Raw genomic sequence first — 13,545 nt, forward strand, 5'->3', positions numbered from 1 at the left:
AGAGAATGCTAAAGAAAGAACTTAAGACCTTAGAAGATGGAAAGAGCTCCCTTGTTCTTGGATAGGAAGAATTAATACTACCATTAGCACTATTGACCATACTTCCAAAATTACTATACAGATTTAATGCAATTCCAATCAAAACCCAATGACATTACTCATAGAAACAGAAAAAGCAATCATGAAATTCATCTGGAAAAATAAGAGACCTAGAATAATCAAAGCAATCCTTAGCAGGAAGAGTGAAGCAGGTGGCATCACTATACCAGACATTTAACTATACTAAAGAGCAATAGTAACAAAAATGGCATGGTATTAGCCCTAAAACAGACATGTAGACTAATGGTACAGAATAGAAGACACAGAGACAAACCCACCTAAATACAGTTATTCATACTAGGCAAAGGCACCAAAAACATATATTGGAGAAAAGATAGACTCTTCAACAAATTGTGCTGGGAAAACTGGAAATCCATATGCAGCAAATGAAATTAAGCCCCTATCTCTCACCATGCACAAAACTCAACTCAAAGTGGATCAAGGACCTAGGAATTAGACCAGAGACCCTGTGCCTGATAGAAGAAAAAGTAGGCCTAAATCTTCATCATGTCGGATTATGCCCTGACTTCCTTAACAAGAATCTTGTAGTGCAAGAAATAAAATCAGGAATCAATAAATGGGATGGATTCAAACTGAAAAGGTTCTTCTCAGCAAAAGAAACAATCAGTGAGATGAAGAAAGAGCCTATAGAATGGGAGCAAATTTTTACCACACACACACATAAAATAGAGCACTAATCTCTAGGATATAGAAAGAACTCAAAAAAAAAAAAAAATGACACCAAAACAAACAAACAAATAACCCAATCAATAAGTGTGCTCAGGAACTGAACAGACACTTCTCAGACGATGATAAACAATGAATCAACAAATATATGAAAAAATCTTCAACATCTCTAGCAATTAGAGAAATGCAAATCAAAACTACTCTAAGATTTCATCTCACTCCAGTCAGAATGGTAGCTATTAAGAATATAAACAACAATAAGTGTTGGCAAGGATGTGGGGGGAAAGGTACACTCAGACATTGCTAGTGGGACTGCAAATTGGTGCAGCCAATATAGAAAGCAGTATGGAGATTCCTTGGAAAACTGGGACTGGAACCACCATTTGACCCAGCTATATCCCACTTCTCGGATTATACCCAAAAGACTTAAAAATCACATACTGCAGTGATGCAGCCACATCAGTGTTTATAGCAGCACAATTCATAATAGCTAAATTGTGGAACCAACCTGGATGCCCTTCAATAGATGCACAGATAAAGAAATTGTGGTATATATACACAGTGGAATATTACTCAGCATTAAAAGAGAATAAAATCATGGCACTTGCAGGTAAATAGATGGAGTTGGAGAATATTATGCTAAGTAAACCAATCCCAAAAACCAAAGGCATATGTTGATATGTGGATTCTGATCCACGATGGGGGTTGGAGGGAATGGGAGGAATGGAGGAACTTTAGATAGGCCAAAGGAGAGGGAACATGGGAGGAGGAAGCATGGTGGAATAAGGTGGACATCATTGCCCTAAGTACATGTATGAAGACATGAATGGTGTGACTGTACTTTGTGTACAACCAGAGAAATAAATTGTGCTCCATTTGTGTACTATGAAGTAAAATGCATTCTGCTCTTATGTATAACAAATTAGAACAAATAAATAAAATTTTAAAACTATTGAACAAATAATTAGACAAGTGTCCAATATAGGAAGAACTAGATAGTGAGATACCAAGGATAAACTGAAGATTTAAATGATGAATAGGTATTTCAACTCTCACCGAAAGGTTATGACATAATGATGATAGGTTTCATTTACTAAGCATGAGAAAACAGGCTAGACCCCTTTACATACTTTATTCAATATTATTTTCTAACAACCTTATTCTAGTTCTATTGGAGCACAGTCATACTCATTTATTGACCTATTGTCTCAGCTGCTTTCACTCTTTGCCATGTTGATGGGTTTATGGCAGAGACCACAGGGCCTTTGAAATCTAAAACATTTGCTATCCAGCCTTTCACATAAAAAACGTGCCATCTCTTAAGCAAGGTAAGCAAGGTACACTAGTCATCTCACAGTTCGGCCTTGCCCCAGTGTCCAGAACAGCTAATGGATGCCATTTTCTACCATTCTCATCCTTATTTACTTAACATCCACTATGAATGCAGTATTCCTCTCCAACCTGATAGCAAATTCAATTGCATACCCTTCCCTGCAAGCTCTGCATTCCAATAAAGCACAAACAGGAAGCAAGATTATGCCCAGTATTAGCTTGAATGAGTGACATAATCTGACTGAAGTCTTGTGGCTTCTCCCAGGTGTCCAACTTTACCCTCTGTTCTGCCTAGGACATGATAAACTTCCATACTAGAAGCTTCCATGTTTGGCTCAGATGCTGGTTTCTTAACCAGGACCCCTTCAAATACAATGCTGGAGTACCTCCACTTCCAAACCTATGCTTTCTTAGATCCTTGATTTTTTTTCCCATAAAGCACAAAACACAACACATAATTAACATGTTTCTTAGTATTTGTTTCCTTGTTCATTGTCTTATCTATTCAACTAAACTGTTAGGTCCAAGAGGACAAAGTCATGCTTTTGTTTTTCAAACCTCTATTCAGAGCCACGTACCTGGCTCACACCTATGTGGTCAATACCTTGTGTTAAATTAGTAAACCTGAAAGAATGAAACATGATTTATATTAGGATGCATGCTGTGCAAAGTAAAACTTCATTTGGAGCAAGTCACAGGTTGCCTACTAATTATATTTTTAACCTTATGGATATTATTGAAATCCAGCATAGTCTAGTTCAATGTTAACCTGTAAACAAGCAGTTAGTTCTTTGCCTTTTTCACGGTGGGTTTTCCCAAGTGGGTGGCCTTGTGTGACAAGCACAGTTTCAAGGCCCTTTTGAAACTGCCTAACACAAAGAAGGCAGATTCTCCTGTTTTCACAGTGTGTAATCCATGCTCATTCATTATTCCGCAGGCTGGGAGCAGGTGCTGAATAGAACACATCAACTTAATGCCCTCATTAGGGCACTGTGTTTTGTTTCTGAGGCTCAAGTGGCCCTTCTGCTACAGGAGTACGAAAAAGGGAGCATTTCCAAAGGCTTGTGACACACTGAAGAGAAGACTTAATACAACAAAAGGAAAGGGCAGTTTCTTAACTATTCCACAGAAGGAAGGTTGTAGCCTGAAACCCAAATCTGATATTTCACTGTAAAAGGCCTCAAGTATTATGAATATGCTGAAAGGAAGAAAGAAAACATCAGGCAGACACACTCGCCACCAGTAACCACATAATCTGTCATCATTTCAAACTTCTAATTTTCTCATAATGAGCATATCACTTTAGTTACTTGAAAAAGATTTATCCTTCTATACAATATATAAAAACAAAACAAAACACCATGAACCAAAGAAACGGTATTAAAAAAAAGCCACAATATCTGATATATTTTAAATACCTTACCAAATCTAAAATACAAGAACAAGCAAAGAGTCCCAGGGCAACCTGAAATAGGTTACTGTACACGAAAGCTCAACTTCATTTACTGAATATTCTCTTAGGTAACTCCAATTTTACAAACAATTCTAACAAATTTTGTTATTGTGTCTCCCATCTCATAATATATCAGAAGGAGCAAGTTGGAAGTGGAAACAGAAGATGGCCTCAGTAGCACCTGCTAGAGAAGCAAAGTTTGAAATCCTAGAAGCCAAGAAAATTATTTTAAAATATTGTATTAGTTTGCCCTGGATGCTGTAACAAAGAAGCACATACTGCCTAACTCAAAAATATCCAGGATTTTATTGTCTCACAGTTCTCAGCACTGAAAGTCCTAAATCAAGGTGTCTACAGGGCCATGCTCCCTCTGAAAGATGAAGAGAGGGTCCTCCCTTGCTTTCCACTGTTTTCTTCTGGCAATCTTCGGTATTCTTTGGCTCACAAGCATGTCACTCTACTCCTCCATCTTCCTCGGCCTCTTCACAGCATCTTCCCCATGTGTATATGAAGAACATATATAGAAGAACATCACTCATGCTGAACCAGGGTCCACTCTAATGATCTTAGTTTAACTTGATTATTTTTGTAACGACCTTATTTTCCAAAGAGTCACACTTTAAGGAACTGGGGATTAGGACTTCAATATGTCCTTTTTTAAAGTGGGCACAATTTAATACAACATATTTCAACTAAAAATATAGTTTGCTGCAATTAGGTAAACAGCTCATCCCTTCTTGAGGTTATGTTATATTCATGAGGGTGGAACTAAGGAAGTCAGTATTTAGAAGAGGACTTCACATTTGAATTTGACCCCATATATTTAACCTCATCATAGTATTGTCGACTTTCAAACTAGGCATCATGTGCAATATCTCTATTAGCATAGTGCCTACTTCTTGGTATATTTCCAACCAGTGATAGCTCTTGTTAAGTCATTGATGCAATGACATGTGCATGTTGTGATAAAAATTAAATGGCTAAAAAATATTGATGAGCTGAAAGAAGTAATGCCTTCAGGATTTAGAAAAACATCTCACCAGATGACTCATTTCCAAAGGCTTCAGAGAGCTGGGGTGTCACTGTGTTGGCAATTTCATTCATTAGCAGCCCATCTGTCACTCAATGATCACTGACTAAAATGATTTGCTTCAGAAAGACCTTATTTCTTTCTACAAATTATCATCTGGAGAAAACACAATATGACTACTGAGATACTACAGTGTCCATGGGTCAGAGGCAAAGGTGAGATCCCAGCCTAGATCTCTGCCTGCAATAAACTGAAGAAGTTGGTTGACAAATACTTATTTGGAAAACAAACATTATTTTAGTTCACGGCTGAATTGCAAATGATCCTTGATGAGTAAATGTGCTAATGGCTGTTTGTCACACCTCACGGTCACATGCTCCTTAGACAATTCATTCCAGTCTGCAGCCTCCTCACAGGAGAGTGGCTATAGGATAGAGGGCAGAGAAGCCATGAGATCACACTTTGAAGACTGTCCTCAGACAGATTAAAGAAAACCATCCTAGGGGCTTAGGCATGAAAGAATCATTTCTTATCCCTTCATCAAACCTCCTCACTTCTCCATCACAGGTCAAAGAGAAAATGGGTGCAAACATACTTTATGATGACTCCATGATCTCTACTCCATGATCTCAACTCAGAGACATTCTCTGTCTTGCTCATCAGTGGAACCTCAGCACTGAGAACATCAAACATCCCCACTTCTCCATCACAGGTCAAAGAGGATATGTGGCAAACATACTTTATGGTGACTCCAGGATCTCTACCTCTTGTTGTTCATGCCCTGCATAAGTCATGGCCCCTTAGTATGGGCTGGTTCTGTGGCTTGCTTCTAACCAACACTGTATGACAAATGTAATGCAGGGTCACTTTAGTAATTGAGTTACGTTATATAATATTAATGCCATTATTTAAGGATATACACTCTATTGTGCTAGTCAGCTCAAGACTAGAATCATTGTTTCCTTGTTGAATTTAATCAGATAAGCTGCTATGAGTTCTATAGACATAGGAAATTAATTCTGTCAATATCCTGCCTGAACTTGCCTAGTCCAGTCTTTAGAAGAGAACTCAGTTCTGGCGAACACCTGGAAGGAACATGGTAGTTGGATTCTCTAATCTAGCTAAACTGTGCCAGGCCTCCTAAACCAATGAAATTGGGAGCTAAAAACTGTGGGTTAAATCAGTAAGATTTGTGGTAATTTGTCATACAAGATCCAAAACAAATAGAGCATGGAGAAAAGGCAGCATGGACAGAGAAATATGTGAAATAAATCAAGAATTTGCTGCAGAAAACACATCCACAGCAACTTTTGCCTTCTACACTCACCCATGGGTCACCAGTACATTCATTCATTTCTTCTGTCACTGAATTATCCAGCAACCATCTGGTTCAGATACTATGCTAAATTCTGGGTTTTAAAACATGAGTGAAATATAATCCCTACCATGCAGTGGGTCAGAGGCAAAGGCAAACTTTAGGAAAATATTTTATAAAGAATACTGTGGTTCAGAGGCAACAATTAGAAGTGCAACCATGACTTTGTGAAGAAGCAACTGTGAGTAATGTGTGTGTGGGTACATACAGCTCAGGATGGATGCATGACCACTCATATTCTTTATAGCACATGTACAAAACCTTTCTCATTTTAAAACCTTTCTCATATTCAGTTGAACTGTTTGATTACTTATCAAGCTATGGTGCTATCAACTCAGAGACATTCTCTGCCTTGCTCATCCATGGAACCTCAGCACTGAGAACATATCTGGCACATAGCTGCTCAATAAATAGTTTTTGCACAAATACTTAAGATAGAAGCATTGTTTCTTTATTTTCCTTCACTGTCAAAAGTATTAAGTTCTAGCAGAATGATCGAAATCTCTCACAAGTAGTACTTTAGTCTGAGAGGCAATGTGTGGGGATTAATTTCTGTCTGTATCTTACAGAGGCTCCTTGATGGATCTGAGTATCAATCACTGGTTCCTTGGTTATAGCACAGAAGACAAAGGTGATAAGTACAATCAGGATCCTGTGTGTTTTCCTTGACAATGAAAAATTTTCTTTTATTCCTCTTTAACATTTTTGCCATCAATGGGAGATAAAATTTTTGCAATTGTCTCTGTTGCACTGCAATTATTTACATGAATTGCCTAGTTGGATTTCTATCTCATTCCTATAGAGATTTAGAAAATGATGAGTTATAACTTCATTAGAGTGGGGTAATTCTTAGAAAAACAGTCAACCATCTACTCTACTCGTATGGTATTTTGATCCAAGATGACTTACTAATAATGATACTACACAATTCATCTCATTATCTTAAAATTATACTCGAGTCCTTAACATCTGACAAGGGAATGAATACAAATTTGTTTTTGAACCATAATAATTAGTTTCCATCAGATTATTCATCAGGGATGCTGTGGCAATCAAATCAAATAGTACTATCCTAAGAGGAATTAATTTTGTTTTTCTTATTTTTTAATAAAAGCAAATAATAACTTTGTCCACATTTTAAAGCCTTCACTCACTGATTAATGTATGCAAAGGGGGATATTCAACTAAAAACTGGAAACACTTTGGAAAGTCAGACTTATTTTCAAACTATGCTCACACAAAAATGTTTGACTCCTTGACTAACAAGGAAATTGTCTACTTGTACAATTCAAAATTAATGTTTATCATTTTTTAATGCAGAGTAATACTCCATTGTGTATAAATGCCACATTTTTTTATCCATTCGTCTATTGAAGGGCATCTAGGTTGGTTCCACAGTCTTGCTATTGTGAACTGTGCTGCTATGAACATCGATGTAGCAGTGTCCCTGTAGCATGCTCTTTTTAGGTCTTTAGGGAATAGACCAAGAAGGGGAATAGCTGGGTCAAATGGTGGCTCCATTCCCAGCTTTCCAAGAAATCTCCATACTGCTTTCCAAATTGGCTGCACCAATCTGCAGTCCCACCAGCAATGTACAAGTGTACCCTTTTCCCCACATCCTCGCCAGCACTTGTTGTTGTTTGACTTCATAATGGCTGCCAATCTTACTGGAGTGAGATGGTATCTTAGGGTGGTTTTGATTTGCATTTCTCTGACAGCTAGAGATGGTGAGCATTTTTTCATGTACTTGTTGATTGACTGTATGTCCTCCTCTGAGAAGTGTCTGTTCAGGTCCTTGGCCCATTTGTTGATTGGGTTGTTTGTTCTCTTATTGTCTAATTTTTTGAGTTCTTTGTATACTCTGGATATTAGGGCTCTATCTGAAGTGTGAGGAGTAAAGATTTGTTCCCAGGATGTAGGCTCCCTATTTACCTCTCTTATTGTTTCTTTTGCTGAGAAAAAACTTTTTAGTTTGAGTAAGTCCCATTTGTTGATTCTAGTTATTAACTTTTGTGCTATGAGTGTCCTATTGAGGAATTTGGAGCCCGACCCCACCGACTGTAGATCGTAGCCAACTTTTTCTTCTATCAGACGGCGCGTCTCTGCATTAAAAAATGACAAAATCATAGAATTTACAGGGAAATGGATGGCATTAGAGCAGATTATGCTAAGTGAAGCTAGCCAATCCCTAAAAACAAATGCCAAATGTCTTCTTTGATATAAAGAGAGTAACTAAGAACAGAGTAGGGATGAAGAGCAGGAGAAGAAGATTAACATTTAACAGGGATGAGAGGTGGGAGGGAAAGGGAGAGAGAAGGGAAATTGCATGGTAATGGAAGGAGACCCTCAGGGTTATACAGTGGAGGAGGTAGAAAGAGAGGAGGGGAGGGGAGGGGAGAGGTGGGGAGGGGGGAGGGGGGAGGATGGGAAAGGCAGCGGAGCACAACAGACACTAGTATGGCAATTTGTAAATCAATGGATGTGTAACTGATGTGATTCTGCAATCTGTGTATGAGGTGAAGGTGGGAGTTCATAACCCACTTGAATCAAAGTGTGGAATATGATATGTCAAGAAATTTGTAATGTTTTGAACAACCCACAATAAAAAATTAAAAAAAAAATTAATGTTTATTATGCAAGGTCTACCTTTAGTAACTATAGAAAAGATTCTGAAGTTGATGAAAATTACCTGAACATTCTACATACTTTAAAAACACTAAAGTCAAATCTGTAGATTAAAAAATCTGCAAACAAAATTAAACAAATCCTTATTTTTCTCACAGTTGGAACTTATGTCAAAAACAGGACCTATGGTATTTTAGAAAAATAAGCTAGACATTGCTGGCAGAAAAACCAATGTGAGAAAAAAGTTGAAACAGCCCATTCTATGCTACCACAGGGAGTTGAGTGAATGCTTTCATTTATTTAGCACCCCTTACATGGACTACACTCTTCCCTTTGGGTAAAAGACCTCTCAAGCCCTCAACATCAGTAGGGTACAGAGTGGTTAAGAGCTCTGTCTCTCCTCAATGAACCTCACTCTTCCTACTAGCCAAGCCACCTTGGGTGAGATACTTAATTTCTCAAAACCAGAGTTTCATTGACAACACCATCAACCTCCTGCAGTTGTGGGAAGAATGAAGGAAATTACTGACAAGTGCTTAGTGGGTAGCTGATATCCAGGAAGCCCTTAATAAAGTGCAGTGTATTGCTGCTCCTGCCCCTTACCACATTCACTTACTTCTTGTAGATAATTCTGAAATTTTCTGCCATGTCCAAAGGCCAAATAGTTTGTCCTCTGAACTTCAGAATTTCAACATTTTATTATTATCATCATCATCATCATCATCATCATCATCAGGGATTGAACCCAAGGGTGCTTCACCATTGAACCAGGACCCCATCCCTTCGATTTTGTATTTTATTTAGAGACAGGATCTCACTGGTTGCTTAGGCCCTTGCTAAATTGCTAAGCCTGGCTTTGAACTTGCAATCCTTCTGCCTCAGGCTACTAAAATGCTGAGATTATACACATGGGCCACCACGCCCAGCTAAAAGTCCCACATTTTAGATCTGCAGTGGTATGTAGACGGTCTCTCCTCACCTGAGGAATTAATTCTTTTTTTTCATTTACTCATCTGCTATGAAACTCAGGGCATGTTTTACAATCTAGTCTTCTAAGTAACTGAAAGATACATTGTTTTGTTATCTCAATCAAACAGTATTAATTTTGCTATTTTTTGAAGGTTTTAATTTTTCCCTTGAAAAATTTTTATTACATTATCATAAAACATCCTTAGATAAATAAATATTTGTTGTGATAATAAAGAAATATTTTGTTAGGAGACTTTAATACTCAGAAGCGTCTATCTCCTCTATACTGCTCTATCTGCTTTTAACCCTGCTCCATGAGCCCTGGCCTCAGAATGCCACCATTATTATCGTACCTTAGATAAAGAGTACTGCTTGTTTTACTGTGTACATGTTTTTTTTTTTTTTTCAAGCTATCTGACACCATTTCAAACTGACATCACATCAAATTGATATCTAGTATCAGAATTTAAATGTCTATGTGGACTGATGTCATGAAAAGCCTGGATAATGATGATATACATCCTGAATAGCCCAGAACATTAAGGAGTTTTGATTGTCTTCCCAGCATCAATAATAGCACCCTCTTTAGCTTTCAGAACTACCTTAGATTAAAAGGTAAATTATATGATTACCCAGTGTAAAGACCATGGTAGGTCTGAAATCTTTGGCCTTAATGTCCTGTATTTTAAAGCTGTCTTTATTATTTGTAAGCCTAGACTATTAGTCAGTCATGCATGTGATTCAGCCAGTGTTCAATTGACACAACCTGGTATTATAATGGAAAGCTACACACACATGCTTAAATTATAGAGTTTACAATTTATTACAGGAGACAAATGAATTAAGTAATTATACACCAAAAAGGTCAGAACTCCTCAGGAGAGGTACAAGATTCTATGATAGGTTATAAAATATCACTCACAGGAGATAGAGTATGGCAATAGAAATACTCCTGAATCATTTTTGACCCTAGAAGGATGTCTCATTATCTTAACACAGCACTCAAAATGTCACTGTGTTTTCTTTTTTTATTCGCCCTAGAAAGGAGACATTTTAGTACAAAAAGGCCCTTTGAAGACAGACACTAAGTAAGACCTATGAGTATGTAAAGGGCAAAGAACAGGAAGTTAACCTTGGTTTCTGACTTACATGGCAAAAAGATGATGTAAGCAATAAAGAATGAGGGAGAGGAATTTGGTTCCTATGCTGATATGATGGAGAGTTGGGCCTACTTTTTCTTCTAGTAGGTGTAGGGTCTCTGGTCTAATGCCTAGGTCCTTGATCCACTTTGAGTTCTATGCAGCATGAGAGATGGGGCTAGCTTCCTTTTATTACATATGGATTTCCAGTTTTTCCAACAATACTCATTGAAGAGGCTATATTTTCTCTAATGTATGTTTATGGTGCCTTTGTCTAGTATTTATGTGCATTTTTCTCTGTGTCTTCTATTCTGTACCACATCTTCATGTCTGTTTTGGGGCCAGTTCCATGCTGTTTTTGTTACCATAGCACTGTAGTATATCTTCAGGTCTGGTATTGTGATGCCTCCTGTTTTACTTTTCTTGTGAGGATTGCTTTGGCTATTCTGGGCCTCTTATTTTTCCAAATAAATTTCATGAGTGCTTTTTTCTGTTTCTACGAAGAACATCATCAGAACCTTAATAGGAATTGCATTGAATCTGTATAGCGTTTTTGGTAGTATGGCCATTTGACAATATTAATTCTGCCTAGCCAAGAAAATGGGAGATCTTTCCATCTTCTAAGGTCTTTTTCAATTTCTTTCTTTATGGTTCTCTAGTTTTCATCGTAGAGGTCTTTCACCTCTTTTGTTAGGTTGATTCCCAAATATTTTATTTTCCTCTGAGGCTATTGCCGAGAGAAAACAGTATTTGATATTGGTAAATTCCTGAGAGTGAAAACTGTATCAAGTGTTCTGGTTTTCTTCTTCCCTCCTGAAATCTTCTTGAAATATCATTTTGAATACAAGATAAAATGTTCAGAGCATCTTAACTTGTGGTAACAGAGAAAATGAAGTCTAAAGAAAGAAGGCATGAATTCAAATCAGAGCAAGGAGGAAGCCAGAAGGCAGTCTTAGTCCTTGCAGGCTTCTCATGGTCACTGTCTCCTTTCTGATGTCTTTGATGTCAGCAGCCCAATTGTGACTGGCACCTTTGGGAGGATAAATGAGTGTGGAGGTTCTGGAAGGGACTCCACAGACTTCAGAAAGATCTATGAAGGACCAGAGGGCCCGGACAGGAGAAAGAGAAAGCTTGCAAACAAGATTTCCAGTTATTGACAAAACACCAGGTGTGCAAATTCATTTCCGAGATCCTGCCTGATTAACTGGTCTGCTTTCCATTTAACTGTTGCCTGAGCACATTTCCAATACAAATAGACTCTTCCAAAGATGGAAAATTAAACAACTACTTAAGTGTCTAGGGTCAAAGTAAAAAAAAAAAAATTGTTCATGGTGCCTGCATACAAAGTGTGATGTGGTGCTACATCTTCACATGAAGACTCTGTACTAAGTCAGGTAAATTATAGATAAATATCAAGTGATGGTGGTCAAATATTTTATCCAGCTAAATTTCTGTTAAATAACATATAATTGTGCCTAAAAACTCAGAGATATTTTTTATAAAATGAGAGAAGACAGTGGCGGTTAAATGTGCTGATTTTTTACTCAAAGCATGTATTTCATGTGTGTAATTAATGCAAATTGGTATTACAGAGCTCTGACTTCAGAGTCAGAGATTTAGGTTTAAATCCTGGCAGTACCATTTGTTAATCTGGCAAATCTATGAGCCACAGTTTCTTTGTAAAATGGGAAAACTATAATGAAATATGGAGTCCTTTCTGAGGCTTAAGGATTTAATAAGATGATGTAGTAAAGTACCTAGTGGTGCCTGGCACATACTAAGTCTCAGTAAATCTGTGGCTGATTTGATGATTAGGTTCACATTGCTTATAAATATGCCTGGGTGATAATTACTCTACTAATCATGGTTTTCTCACAGTTAATACTGGTCTATCTATTTCTTCTCTGATCATTTATCACAGATTATTTTAGAGATCAAGTGGGATACCACATATTAAATCATCATTAAAACTAGTAATTTCTTTACAAAGGTGAAGCTTATCCATTTCTCCCTATCACCCCTGTGGGTTTATATCTTCTTGTGTTGCTCATGTGTCTTCTTACCACAAAGGCCCCAAGTGCAGGAAACATTGTTCTGGCTGCTTCTTTTTGCAGTACACATGTTAGAGAGGGACTTAATATACAGGGCATAATACAGGGGGCATGACAAATTTTGTCCCCAAAGAATTTTCTCTCTTCCCATCCTATTTCTTTCCTCCACTTCTATTTAAATTAATTCATTAGGTATTCAACTTCCTACATGTCACCTTTTCTCCTCTCCATTAGGCTTAGTTATAACAAAGTACCAGTAATCCTTGATTCTCATCTTGTAATTTACTGTGTTCTTAAACAAATTAAGCTCTATATGCTCAGCTTTTTTTTTTAATCTGCAAAATGGGGACAATTAACCATCATCAGTGGACTGTTGCATGAATTAAATGAACACTGCAGGATTTGCTGAAATGCATCAGGTTATAGATTCTCTGCTGTGCATTTAGTTCCAGGCTGTCTCCTGGGATTTGACTGACCTGTGAATAATGCGCTGACTCTGCAGGTAGTCCAGGGCCATGGCCAGCTCACAGATGAAGAGCTTCACTGTGTCTTCCTGGAAGCGAACATTCTGCTGCAGGTGATAACGAAGGTCCCCACCAAGTAAGAGGTCCACCACCATGAACATGTCCTCTTCATCTTGGAAAGAATACCTGAAATGGCATTAGAAAAGGAAGCATCAAATATCTTTACACACTGAGGAATTCCAGAGGCAAAGGAGACCTTAGAGATCAGAGCAGAATGTTCTTTTTTTTTTTTTTTAAAGAGAGAGAGGAGAGAGAGAGAGA

At 37.7% G+C, this 13,545-nt stretch overlaps 1 protein-coding gene across 1 annotated transcript in view; it reads right to left on the reverse strand.

The window, feature by feature from the left end:
* Stk32a (serine/threonine kinase 32A) overlaps positions 1-13,545 on the reverse strand; it is a 123,535-nt gene that overhangs the window by 50,877 nt on the left and 59,113 nt on the right. The window contains exon 5 of the mRNA XM_046460396.2: positions 13,237-13,410. Within this exon, the coding sequence (XP_046316352.1) occupies positions 13,237-13,410 (174 nt within the window). The remainder of the gene's footprint in view (positions 1-13,236; positions 13,411-13,545) is intronic.

Source organism: Marmota monax, unplaced genomic scaffold (genome assembly GCF_021218885.2).
Source record: "Marmota monax isolate L192 unplaced genomic scaffold, Marmota_monax_Labrador192_F-V1.1 WCK01_AAM20220418_F8-fsc00006, whole genome shotgun sequence".
In the NCBI taxonomy this organism is placed as follows: domain Eukaryota; kingdom Metazoa; phylum Chordata; class Mammalia; order Rodentia; family Sciuridae; genus Marmota; species Marmota monax.